The sequence below is a fragment of the Ambystoma mexicanum genome, chromosome 6q, assembly GCF_040938575.1.
Source record: "Ambystoma mexicanum isolate Mex_15411 chromosome 6q, UKY_AmexF1_1, whole genome shotgun sequence".
Taxonomy (NCBI): domain Eukaryota; kingdom Metazoa; phylum Chordata; class Amphibia; order Caudata; family Ambystomatidae; genus Ambystoma; species Ambystoma mexicanum.
The window spans coordinates 216,559,017-216,571,459 of record NC_090937.1 but is presented as its reverse complement, the minus strand read 5'-3'; the positions used below and the strand labels follow the sequence as shown (position 1 = coordinate 216,571,459).

Here is a 12,443-nt window from a genome sequence, read left to right as displayed (position 1 = left end):
CAATGCTCGAGGTGAGTGTTCCAGATAGTTTGTAGAACAGTGAGTGGACTCTTAGTGAACTTACGATGCAAAGTCAACTTCCGTAATCAGCGAAGAACCGTGGAACCGGGAAGTTTGATATGGTTGCAGCTCATGAGGCAGGCAGGTAGGTTTTGGTAGCCCACGGACAAGAACGCTGCAGAAGCGAGTGAGAGGCAGTCCGAAAAGCAGGTGGGTCGTTTAACATGCGGACACCAAAACAGCAAAATCGCGAGACAGAGGCAGTCCGTAAGGCAGGCGGGTGGTTTGTTAATGTGCGCACAGCAAAACAGCAACCTCGAGGGACAAGGCAATATATGAGACGAGAAGCATGGTCAAAACCAGATAAGTTTAGACAATCTTAACGCAAGAACTAGACTTTAATCGGAAGCACTGTTTTGGAAGACCGGAAGTATTTTATGAGAAGTCGAAAGCCGGAATCCGTATTGCAGGATGGAGTGATTGATCACATGACTTTGGAAAAAGACATTGCGTGCTGCAAAGGAAATCAGCGCAGCAGAGGTGCGTGAGTTGCCTGCAGGCACGGCATGTCTCCATGACAACCTCCAATGCCGATAGAAGTGAGAAGCTATAGAATGAAAGAAACAGGGGGACGCAACCGTCGGGAAGAAGGTGATTGATTAACATGACCACGGCTAGTGAGAACTCTGACACAGTGTCATTGTGGTGCCGTCCCCAACTCGGCTTCTACTATCAACTTGTATATGTTCAAAACCAGGTGTCTGCCCCCTAAGTTTGCTGCCAGGAATTTCTCGAATGGGGTGAGAGGTCTAACTGCTGGTTCTCGATTAGTGAGGTGTGCCAGCCAGTGTCGGAGTTGAAATTATCTATGCCGGTTCCCTTCTGCCAATCCCAGTTCAGTTTTAAGTTGCGTAAATGTTTTGATTCCCTCCCCCTGGAACATGTCCCTGAGTTTTGTGCATCCCGCCCTTGACCAACTGATGAAATGTGCTGCATTCTAATCTGGGTGTTAACTGAAGGTTTCCAAATAAGGGTGCAAATGGAGATAGAGAGATGGGAAGGAAGTGATCTGGTGGAGCCTTATTAGACTGTTCCACACATCTTCTATCAGTTTTGTGACCACTGAGATATGCATGTTCCGTGGGCGATCCGCTTTCTGCAGCCACAGGACTTCCCCCAGAGGGGCTTCAACAATGACCTCATCCATATGAACCCATCTCTTCTCAGAGCTTTCCAGGTCCCATTATATGATTACTCTAAGTTGTGCTGCCCAATAGTAAGTCCAGAGGTTTGGGATACCTAGGCCACCTTTCTGTGTGGGGATCTTTAAGGTAACTAGCGCGAGGCAGGGAGTTTTATTATTCCAGATAAATGGCACTATCACCTTTTCTGGTGCCCGGAAAAAGGATGGTGGCACTGGCACTGGTAGCGCCTGGAAATAATAAAGGACCCATGGTACTATTGCCATTTTAATTGTGATGATCCGGCCTAACCATGATACCGCCAGGGAGCCCATATTCGAAATTGCTGTTTGAGCTGCACCAGTAGCGAGAGATAATTTGCACCATAGAGACCCTCTTGGGTGCGGGTTAATGTGACCCCCAGTAACCGTATGCCCCCTTGGACCCACTTAAAAGCCGTCCGACCCTTGGCCCTTTGGAGCCCCTACCCTTTAAATCAGAGGTTACGTATTCCAGATGTTCATTTTTAAGCCCGCCACCGCCCCAAACGTATCTTTTTCCTTGACCACTCCCTGCAAGGAGGCACCCGGGTCTGAAAGAGTCAAAAGCATGTCATCTGCGTATGCCATAACCGTATGTATTTCCCTGCCAAATGGGATTTTCCCTAATCCCTGGGCTCGTCCTAAGTGCGGATAAGAAGGGTTCCAAATGGATGGCATATAGTAGAGGGGAAAGAAGGCATTCCTGTTTCGTATCCCTTTCCAGGTGGATCAGTTGGGAGATCTGACCATTAATAAGCAGTCTGGCCACTGGGCTGCAGTAATTGGCCCTGATTTTATTCAGAAGCTCTGCCCCAAATCCCATAGCCTCCATAGTGTTAAATAAGAATGACCTCGCCACCCTGTCCAATGCTTTCTCTATGTCCAGTGAGAGTAGAATGGGTGGGTACCCCCTCCGTGCTGTCCTCTCAATCAGATGATAGGCCCGGCGGATGTTGTCATGAGTTTGCCTATACTGGATAAATTCGGCCTGGTTTGGGTGGATTTACCTTGGTAGCACGGTTTCCAGGTGTAAGCGAGTATCTTTGTGTATATTTTTGCCTCTGTGTTTATAAGGGCAATGGGTCAATATGACCCGCATTGTGTCGGGTCTTTGCCCGGTTTTGGAAAGAATACAATCTTGGCATCCTCCATCGATTGAGAGATGCGCTTGGTTTCAGCAAATGGATAAATAGGAGGGTCACTCGGGGAGTTAGCTGTGAGCAGAACATCTTGTAAAACTATGCTGGGAAGACAAATAAGCCCAGGGCTTTATTTAGTGTTAGCCCTTTAATTGCTTGGAGGAACTCTTCAGTCGTAATTTTCGCCTCAAGAGTCTCCCGTTCCGCTTGAGTTATTTTAGGGAGCGGGACTTCTTGAAGATATGTTTTTTGTAGGGTTTGCTTGGGCCTGTCCGACCCATACAATTTAGAGTAAAAGGCTACAAATTGGTCTGATATCTCAGGGGTGGTCGTTGCTTTGATTCCATGGGGGTGAGTGATACCCTGGATCATTTGGGGGGCTTGCCATTGTTTGAGCTGTCTGGCTAGTAGCCTGTCTGCCTTGTTGGCCTTCACATAATGTTTCTGTCTCACTGTGAGCAGGTTCTTTTTTGCCTTTTGCATCTGCAGGAGGTCTAGTTTCCCCGTGGCCGTCCGGTATTTATTTCGTAGTTTCTTACTTGGATCAGACTCCATTTCCCAAAGGATATCCTGTATCTCCTGCTCTAGTTCTGTTTCCAGTACCCACATCTGCTTGTACCTCTGGGTTTGCAAGGCAATAGGTTGTCCCCTGATGGTGGTCTTAAATGCATCCCAAACTACACCCCCTCTGATATTCCTGTGGAGGAATTTCTATCAGAATACTCCCTGATCTTCTTTTTGACATCCTCCAGTAGGACTGAGTCTACTCGGACCTCCCTAGGGAACCCACAGCTCCATATTACCTGCCTGGGCTGCGTTAACCGTGTAGTCATCAGGAAGGATGGGGCCATGATCTGATAGTGCTATCGGGAGGATATCAATCTGGGTTATCTTCCCCAGGAGTTTGACAAAGGACCACACGCAGTCTATCCTTGAGAAGGATTGGTGTACAGGGGAGTAAAATGTAAATCGCCGGCCTGACCCTCAGAGCGTTACCCATACATCTTGTAGTGCCAGCTGTGCCACTTTCGTTTTGGCCGCTGGGGAGGGAGATGGTTGACCAAAAGTCCTCTTCTTGCTCTTGTCCCTCTGCGGATCCCAAGCATTTTAACATCCCATGTGACTAGGCATTCCCCATTGCCTAATGACTCTAGTTCCGTTAGGACCTTTCTGAGGAAGCCATATTGTCATGTGCGGGGGGCATAGATGGAAGCGACCGTAAGGGTTGCTTCTTGTGTTCGGATTATGAGGAACACAAATCTCCCTTCCTTGTCAACTCGTGAGTCGATGACCTGAATCTGGAGATCCTGCCGGTCTGCTATTAGCACCACCACCACCACCTTTACCCGAGCATTTGTCTGGACGATTGGCTGGTACTGTTGCATTTTCAGTTTATGCTTTTCCACCTGTTTGATGTGAGTTTCCTATAAGGCACTATATCCGGGTGGTGGTGCGCCAGGAATCTGTCCTGCTTTTTCCTCTGGAGTGGGGTATTCAACCCCCTAATGTTCAGAGAAAGTAGTGTGACAATGGTTTATACCGGAAGTGGGCCAGTGTCCCTGTCCCACCAGGTCCGTACTGTAGCTGTCTGTCTCCGCTCCCATCCTTTCCCGGAACCCCCTATTGAACTTCCCCCAACTAATGAAACAAGCAGATCCCCCAAATAACCAGCCTCCCCCACACCCTGTACCTCCTTCTCTGGTGCGAGCAAAAGTACCTACGTGGCCCCCGGGTCGATGGGCTGAAGCATCCACTCGCAGAAAATGCCAGGGCAAACTTGTAGGGCATCGTAAAGCCCCTATCGTGGAACCAAACCAGTCCTCCACAGGCCCTCTCTTGTGTTTGCAGTGTCCTGAAGTAGAAGTGTGTTGCAGGCATCTTAGTGATGTATCTCATTGGGACCCAATCCGTCAGCCAGTCTCTGAGTTTCCATGGCCCCAAATCATCTATCGGGGGGGCTCACCCAGAGTAGATTCCTCCTGCTGTTGTGCTTGACCGTTGACCATTGCCAGGCTTTGGGCAGACGGGGAAGCCGGGGTCTCCCCCTGGGTCTGCGTCTTCCTCCTCCAGTTGCAGAAGCTTGAGCCCCATGTCACATGACTGGATTCTTTGCTGTCGGCCCTCCCATTGGAAGGTGAGGCCAAATGGGAATGTCCACTTATATTTAACACGCATGGTTTGTAGGGCTCCCATTGGAAGGTGAGGCCAAATGGGAATGTCCACTTATATTTAACACGCATGGTTTGTAGGGCTCTCCCCACCAGGCCCAGCTCTCTCCTTTTCTGGAGCATCACTGGAGACAGGTCTTGGTACAGCTGCATTTCTGAACCGTTATGTGTGATCGGCTCCGATAGCCTGGCAGCATGTAGAATAGTTTCTTTCTGAGGATATCGCACCAGTGCGAAAACCACATCTCTTAGTCTCATGCCTGGGTCCTGCTGCTTGTGCCTCACTCGGTGTATCCTGTCAAACAGGATATCCGTCACCCCGTCCTCCCCCATTAGGTCTATGAAGACATGCGAAACCGTGTCCTTTAAGTCTGCATCAGTGACTTTTTCTGAAAGATTCTGGATGGGGATATTCACCCTGCGGTTCCTATTTTCTAAGTCTTTGCATTGTAGCTCCACATTTTGTGGTATTCTGGCGAGATCTTCAATGGCCTCCTCCGTTCTTTAGGAGTCATACACTACTTCTTGAAGGGCCCCTTCCGATGTGTTGGTGCGTTCTTCTAGGGCTGCAATGTTTTTATTCATATCGGCCAGTGACTGCTTCATCTCACCCATAAAAGAGGCAAACTGTTTTGGAAAGTCGTGGTCAATTTGTCATGGAATTCTTGGAAGCACGCTTCAATGTCTGCTTTGTCACTGCCATTATCGGGGGCGGGGGGTTCTCTTGGGACTCCACCTGTTTGCTTGTGGATTCCTGTGGGGTACTTGGAATGATGCAGGGGGTTGCTTCTTTGGCCCTGCAGCATTGGAGAGAACCTTCCCTTTCAGCTAGCACCTGCGAACATTTGCTGGGGGCAACTTTCTCTAAGCTGCCCGGCAGCAGGCTTACCCCCTGGGGACCCTCTTGGGGTCACACGTCTCTGTAGCTTTTGAACTGGTAGGAGGGAGCCTGGTGGGGTGTACTGCTGTAGGTCTAATTGCACAGAGTCTGACAGGGGGCTAGTCGGGGATCAGAGCTCCTCCTGACCCCGCTTCTTCACCAGCATGTCCTGCTTCGGGGCCCCCCTGTGCCGACTGGATACATCCTTAACTAGTTAGTGCAGCCACCCACTCCAGTGTCCCTGTGGGGACTTCCACTTCCTGTGGGTCCTCGGGTTTGTAGCTGGTGTCCCTCGGAGTGCTTCTCCAGGCCCCACCAGTGTTCCTACTTACTTCCTTGTTGGGCCCTTTTGCGGGCCTCCCATGCTCCCACTCCTCATCCTTCTTCACTGTTTCCTGGTTGGAGTTGTGGGGGGTGGCTTTGTGTATTTAAAGCAGGCCCTCGCTCTCCCCATGATCCTGGTACATGATGGGGGCCGGATGATCTGGACCCCTGCTCTGTTTCATGTGTGCCGGTGCTGCTTCCACTGTCTCTCCCAGAGCGGACCACTCCCCCACTCCTCAATGCTATTCGCTCTGTTCCTGGGCCCTTACGGGAGGCCCCCTGCCTGCTCCTTGCGCCGTCACTGTTTTCTGGGCAACAGCGCCTCCCCCTGTTGGTTCCCACTCTCGCCGCTTTGCCATAACCTGACAGAGACACCAATCAGCTCTAGACCACTGTGCCGGGGGAGCCACGGTCACAGATGTCTTCTCTTGCTGGCATGGGATAACAGATCCAGACCCTGCTCTTGATATGCTGGGGGTTACTGGCCCCCTATACACCGGATCACGGCATATGCGATGTTGTGGGGATGAGCCCCAGGTTAATTGCAAGGCCTCTGTAGGAGCAGAGCCCAACACTTGCGGGTCCTTAGCTGATGGCGGCCATCTTGGAATCCTCTTTCTTTTCTTTTTCAAATAATTGCAAACCGGAAATAAATTGGGAGGATATGCAATGGCAATTCCAGCCTGAACGAGAGTACCACCAGCAACCCCATACACGTGTTTCACCCTTGTTGGGGATCATCAGTGAGGTGAAGCTGATGCAAGGGTGAAACACGTGCATGGGGTTGCTGGTGGTACTCTCGTTCAGGTTGGAATTGCCATTGCATTTCGGTGCTGGACTGCCCCTGGGCAGGACAAAGACTGATATGCAAATGGATATTTCCCATCTGTGAAAGGCACAGTGAGTAAAAGCAGTGGCTGCGAACTCTCAAGTGGTTAATAACCACTGAACAGGTTATCAAGTCTGTTCTTTTGAGAGAGGGTCGCCCGCTACCTTTGCAAAACTATTTTTCAAGGAACCTGGGATTGGTAACCCTAGGTCTCCTGGGGGCAACCAGGCGTGGTCTCCCTCTCACTGTGCTTAGAGAGGCATCAGCTTCACCTCACTGATGATCCCCAACAAGGGTGAAACAAGTGTATGGGGTTGCTGGTGGTACTCTCGTTCAGGTTGGAATTGCCATTGCATTTCGGTGCTGGACTGCCCCTGGGCAGGACAAAGACTGATATGCAAATGGATATTTCCCATCTGTGAAAGGCACAGTGAGTAAAAGCAGTGGCTGCGAACTCTCAAGTGGTTAATAACCACTGAACAGGTTATCAAGTCTGTTCTTTCGAGAGAGGGGCGCCCGCTACCTTTGCAAAACTATTTTATTAAGATAACTATTTCCTGTCTGGAAAAGACCAGTAAGTGTTTTTTGAGACAGTCATGCAATTCCCTTCCTAAGAATGTAAGCTGTTACATAATGCATAATTACGGTATTGCTACTGTAAAACACTGCATTGTCTCCATGCTTTACAGTAAAGTTTAGGTTAGTGTATCTAAATCTCATAGTGTCAAATATATTTCATTTTGTTTGGGGAAGATTCATCATATTGATGAGTGAACACTTTTGAAGATGTACATGATCACACAGCCAAAAACTAGGCAAACCTAGTTCTGTGACCTGCTGGTTGCATGCATCTGTGTAACTGGTGCTAGCTAAACCCATGAGCTGATCCCATACTTCTTGACATTCTATCTTATCACCCTGTTGCTTAATACCAGCCTCTCCGAAAGTGAGACGGCACAAACTACAATATTCCTCCTAGTTTAGCCAGTTCTCTGCCTGCTTCGCCAGCCAATCTGCTTAGTCTCTTACTTTGTTTCCTCTTACATAATTAATACACAAAGCTAATTAGATGTTTACATAAGGTAGTGATTAAAAGTTCCATCCAGTCTGTACATCTACAGATCTACTGCAATACCATGCACTGTAATAAGCCTCCAGAACTCGCCTTGCGCCATGATTATGATTGCATTATACATTAGCCTCCGCGGGAGACAGCTGTCCTAGCTGTTTTCAGAGCCTTTTTTTCACAATATCTCTTTATTTTTGTCCGTTCCTGAATCTAACCTTTTACATTTTACAGACACTCATCCAGGGCTCGCATAGTGAAGTCGATTTTTGGAAAGGATACCATTTGCAGGGGCTGTTTGAAACTTGTATTTAACATTCACTTAGTTTTCAGTAAATGTCAAATACAAGTTTCACTGTGCATAGCTGGCCTCTGGGTGGCAGCAGTGTGCCAAAAACGTGAGTTTGTGGTGACATGCACCATTTTACAGAAAGTGCATTTCATTTTGAGTCATCCATTGTTAAGTTACTCTACCTGTGGGTATAGCAGATTTTTAAAGAATTTGCAGAGCTTGGCTCATCTCACGAATGTCTTACTTCAGCGGTACACAAGAATTCTGCATTGTTGCTCATATGTCTTGAGTAGATATACCCTCTGGTGACATTAAACATATTAGTACAACATTTATAATGAAATGGGTTTGTTTGCTAATCAAGACAATGTTAATTAGCAATCTCTGCTAATACATTTTTGAAAACTAATGTATGCCTTGAGAATTAAGATCAAATATGTTCGCTTTTTGTACCTCACAGTAATAAAATACTTCAAAGCGGCAAAGATTCTTCCTTCATTAGTATATGGGTCTGAAAAGTTTGATTTTAAGGACTCTTACAACTGGAATAGGATTGAAGGACTTCTGCAGGGATTCATTTTGGAGGTCCCCTCTTGTGTACTGATAGCAATGATTAGGTATGAATTGGGACTCTCATCTACTAGAGCTGTAGTAACATGGAAGATATTACATTATGCTCTGAGATTCATGTAACCTCTAACAATTATTTGTGTGTTGATATGAAACATGCATTGGATAACACATTTTCCCCAGAAATTAATATTTGGACCTCTAAACGTGAAGCTGTCTTGTTGCAAGCAGAGATTCCACTTGAATTAATGCTAACTAAACCAGGGGTAGGGAAACGAAAACTGTGACAGGTGATTGGTGTGTAACTAGAGATCTAATTTCAAACTTTAAATTGTACAAACAGCTGAATTGGGAAGGAAAACATATGTGGGAAAAATGCCATCATATTTGTGTATATTTCCAAATGCCAGTTGGACAAAACAATGTATGCAGATTAGTTTCAAGTTTATTACCACACTTGAATTCATAGGGGATCAAATTAAAATATCTAGGAGTGAATGAGGATGTAGGGTATACTGTAAGAGTGACATTGGAATATTGCAACATTGGCTCCTGGATTGACCAAACACAAAACAAATGAGAGGGAAAAATGTTGCCATTTTTGCTATGATTTTAACGGGTAGCTGGACTTTATTTTTTGGACTCGTATCTTGAGTGGTATACAAATATCTCTAATATTGGCCACTATTCCTTTATTCATATAATTCCCAGATAATTAAGATTGATATGCAATGTAGTTTTTGTAATGGGATGGGTTTGTTGTATTTAAATTAAGGATCGTGGAAGATTAGTGATTTGCTTATATAATGCATAAAGAGATTATGTTTTGTTTTAAAAGTTTTAATGTATTGTTTTATTGTCATTTGGTGTAAGGTTTATTTTAAACCAATTCCCAGTACAAAAAATAATATATGTTTGATCTATTCTAGCATTCGGACTGTCCTGCTGTTTTGAAGCCCAACATCTGGAAGCCATCTGGTGTCCTGTATTACAAAATGACACAGACGTTGATACTGTTGAATAAAGAATAGCAATTACTTTGAATACTTTGCCATTTTGATACACATATTGTAGCCGAATAAAAGTATTTTCTAATGAATTGCAATAAATACGGATATTCATTTTACAATCTCTAAAGTGTTGTCACTTAAAGTGAGAAATGTTGGCTATTGTAAAACTGTATTGTCCAACTGACAAATCAGGACTACAGAGTAACTGAAACTACTTCCAATAAAGGCAACCATTGGGTAAATTATTGTGTTCATAAAGGTGTCCAATGGATCTGTACCAAGTGTCCTACTGGTATGAAAACCTGAGCTAAATCGGGTGCCTTTCTTTGTACTGACTGGTGGTAAGATTGCGATTTTGCCATTGCTCATTATTGTCAAGCTACTCAGAGGTTATAATGAGTTGGGCGGAAACAGTAAAACTGGTGGTATTTGACAAAAAAACATTGGGCCTCATTACAAGGTTGGTGGAATCTGGGTGGTAAATCTGCCCAGATACCACCAAACTGTATTACTGTACCACCACTTGGTCCAGCGGTATCACTGCCAGAATTCAAGTAGCAGTGTTGGTGTAAATCCCCATTTTCTATTTAGTCCATTGGACTCCACTGCGTGCATTAATTCTGCTGAAACCTGGCGGGAAACTGGTGGATGTACCTCCAGCTCATGCCTGGAGGTGAATTATCCAGCTTTCCGCCAAACCTATAGTTCGGCGGTGCAGTAATCCTGTGGTATACAGTAATATCACCACATTTAACCTGCATCGCCCAACTTGTAATTGGGCCCAATATTGTTTTTACCAATCGCCCACTTACAGGTCAGATGCCACGTCCAGAAATCTGCCATAAATAAATCTGGAATATTCACCATGGGGATTCCAGAAATACCCCCATAGGTGTTGTTGCTTGTGAAATACTGTAGTCAGGGGAAACCGACCATATTGAAAAATGAAAATCTACCTTAAATCAACTCAAACAGTCACCAAAAACGCCTCCAGCCAAAAGGAGGTCATAATAACAGCCATAGCACAATTAAGAGACAAAACTGGCGGCCTGTTGTCTTCAGAGTTATCCAAAACATGTACCAGCCATGAAAGCATTGGCCGAGCTACACTGCATATGTGGGAGGGGCGGGCCTTCTGCACACCTGCGCCCCTCGTGGCCCATACAAACAGTGAAGTATGCATAGGCCATGCCAAATAATATTCCCTTCACAAGTGACAGAATTTAGCCAGTAGAAGGAAAACACACCAACCTGAGCTGCACACTACATGAACAGCCCTTCCCCTGCACAGGACTACACATGTCCTATATGAGGGTGAAGCACAACAGAGGCCAGAATGCTGTGTTAAAGAGTGCTGGACCAACAAGTGTGGGCTTGCCACATGCAGTTGAAAGGAACTAGGCAGACGTAGATACAGTGGGAGATGGCATATGCCTTTCTGAGATGGCATGTGCCCATTTACCCATGACAGCATTCTGATCGCACTGCGTAACGCCAAGACCGGCACAGCATCGCATAACCATTGAAGCATAACGGCAGGGGAACCCGTGGCATGGCCTATTCTAGACCAATTCTACTTAAAGGTGACCATGGAGACACACATGGCCAGAAGGACGTGAGACATAGGGAAGCTCATGTTGCCAAAATGATGTCCCGAGTAGCCAGCAATAAAGTTTCCCCACTGTTTCCGTCATCATCTGTCTTCATGCACTCATCGCATGTGAGCAAATGAGTCCATGCCTCAAGGGGAACTACAGTGCAGAACTCACTATTGCCTCTCCTCTGAAATCATGTGACTTGTAGTGTTGATTCACACCAAAGGAATACAATGGAATCAAATGAATGATGTATTTCAAATACAACATGACAGCACCGGGGTGTTGCTGGCGACAGTGAGACATTTGCAGACAGCATTTGGAATATGGAAAAACAATATGGTGGAAAAGGTATAGTGCATAATGAAATTAATTTCTCTTACTGTCCATTAACACACAATGGAGCTGTTTTTCTATTACGTGTAGGGGGCGTTGATGTAGACACAAAGGCATGCACGGGGAAGCCAATCGGCTTGACTGGCTACAGAACTTTCATAACCGCTCCATGCAACACTGCATGGTTTTAGCCGACGTAAGTCAAATTCTAGAGAAGTGGCATTTCTGCCCAAGGCAGTACTCAGGACAAACAAGGCTATTCCTAGGGCAGGTGCTTGTAAGCCTTATGGCACATCTGCGATGCAGCAGGAACAGGTCCAAGGCTGAAGACACAGAAGTCACACGCTTGTTGCCAAATTTTATTACGAAGCTGGGCCGGGTGGTTAGTAGGATCAAACCTTTTTCTTGGGAAGAAAGATTCTGCCTTATGGAATGGCTGCCACAGTGTCAAACCTTCCTGTCCAGAACCCTGACCTTCCCAGGCATTCCATAATCTCCATGAAACCCTTCACTATAGGGTTCCATGGTATAAAACATAGAATACAATGTTACAGGATCACACAAATCATGCTCTTCGCAGGCTCTGGCCAGTGCCCGAAAAGGAGACTTTGGGCCTCATTACAAGTTTGGCGGCAGCCATAGAGCTATTAGCTCCATGGCTGCCGCCAAACCGGGCTCCTTTACCGGGTTCCCAGAATGGGGAATTACCGGGCCATTCCGAGTATGGAGGGCCCGGTAATTCCTCCCTCTGGGAACCCGGGCCCGGACCTTCCCCATTCCCATCTGAGCCCCCATAGGGCTCAATGTGAATGGGAGAGGGAGCTAACAATGGGCCGATTACGACCAGCCCGTTGTTAGCTCCCTCTTCCCCTCGCGGGACCTCATAATTTCGCAGGACGGGTTTAACGGGTCCGCCTCCATTAACGGAGCCCATTAGCCCGTACCGCGAAAGTTATAATGAGGCCCTTTGTGTGCCTGAGAACTTGTTTTGGACTGGGCATGCAGTCCTAGA

The 12,443-nt window shown here is 46.6% G+C and overlaps 1 protein-coding gene across 1 annotated transcript in view; it reads left to right on the top strand.

The window, feature by feature from the left end:
* LOC138515897 (alcohol dehydrogenase 1-like) overlaps window positions 1-9,619 on the top strand; it is a 180,979-nt gene extending 171,360 nt beyond the window's left edge. The window contains exon 9 of the mRNA XM_069630660.1: window positions 9,420-9,619. Within this exon, the coding sequence (XP_069486761.1) occupies window positions 9,420-9,444 (25 nt within the window). The 3' untranslated portion in view covers window positions 9,445-9,619. The remainder of the gene's footprint in view (window positions 1-9,419) is intronic.
* Window positions 9,620-12,443: the final 2,824 nt, after the last annotated feature.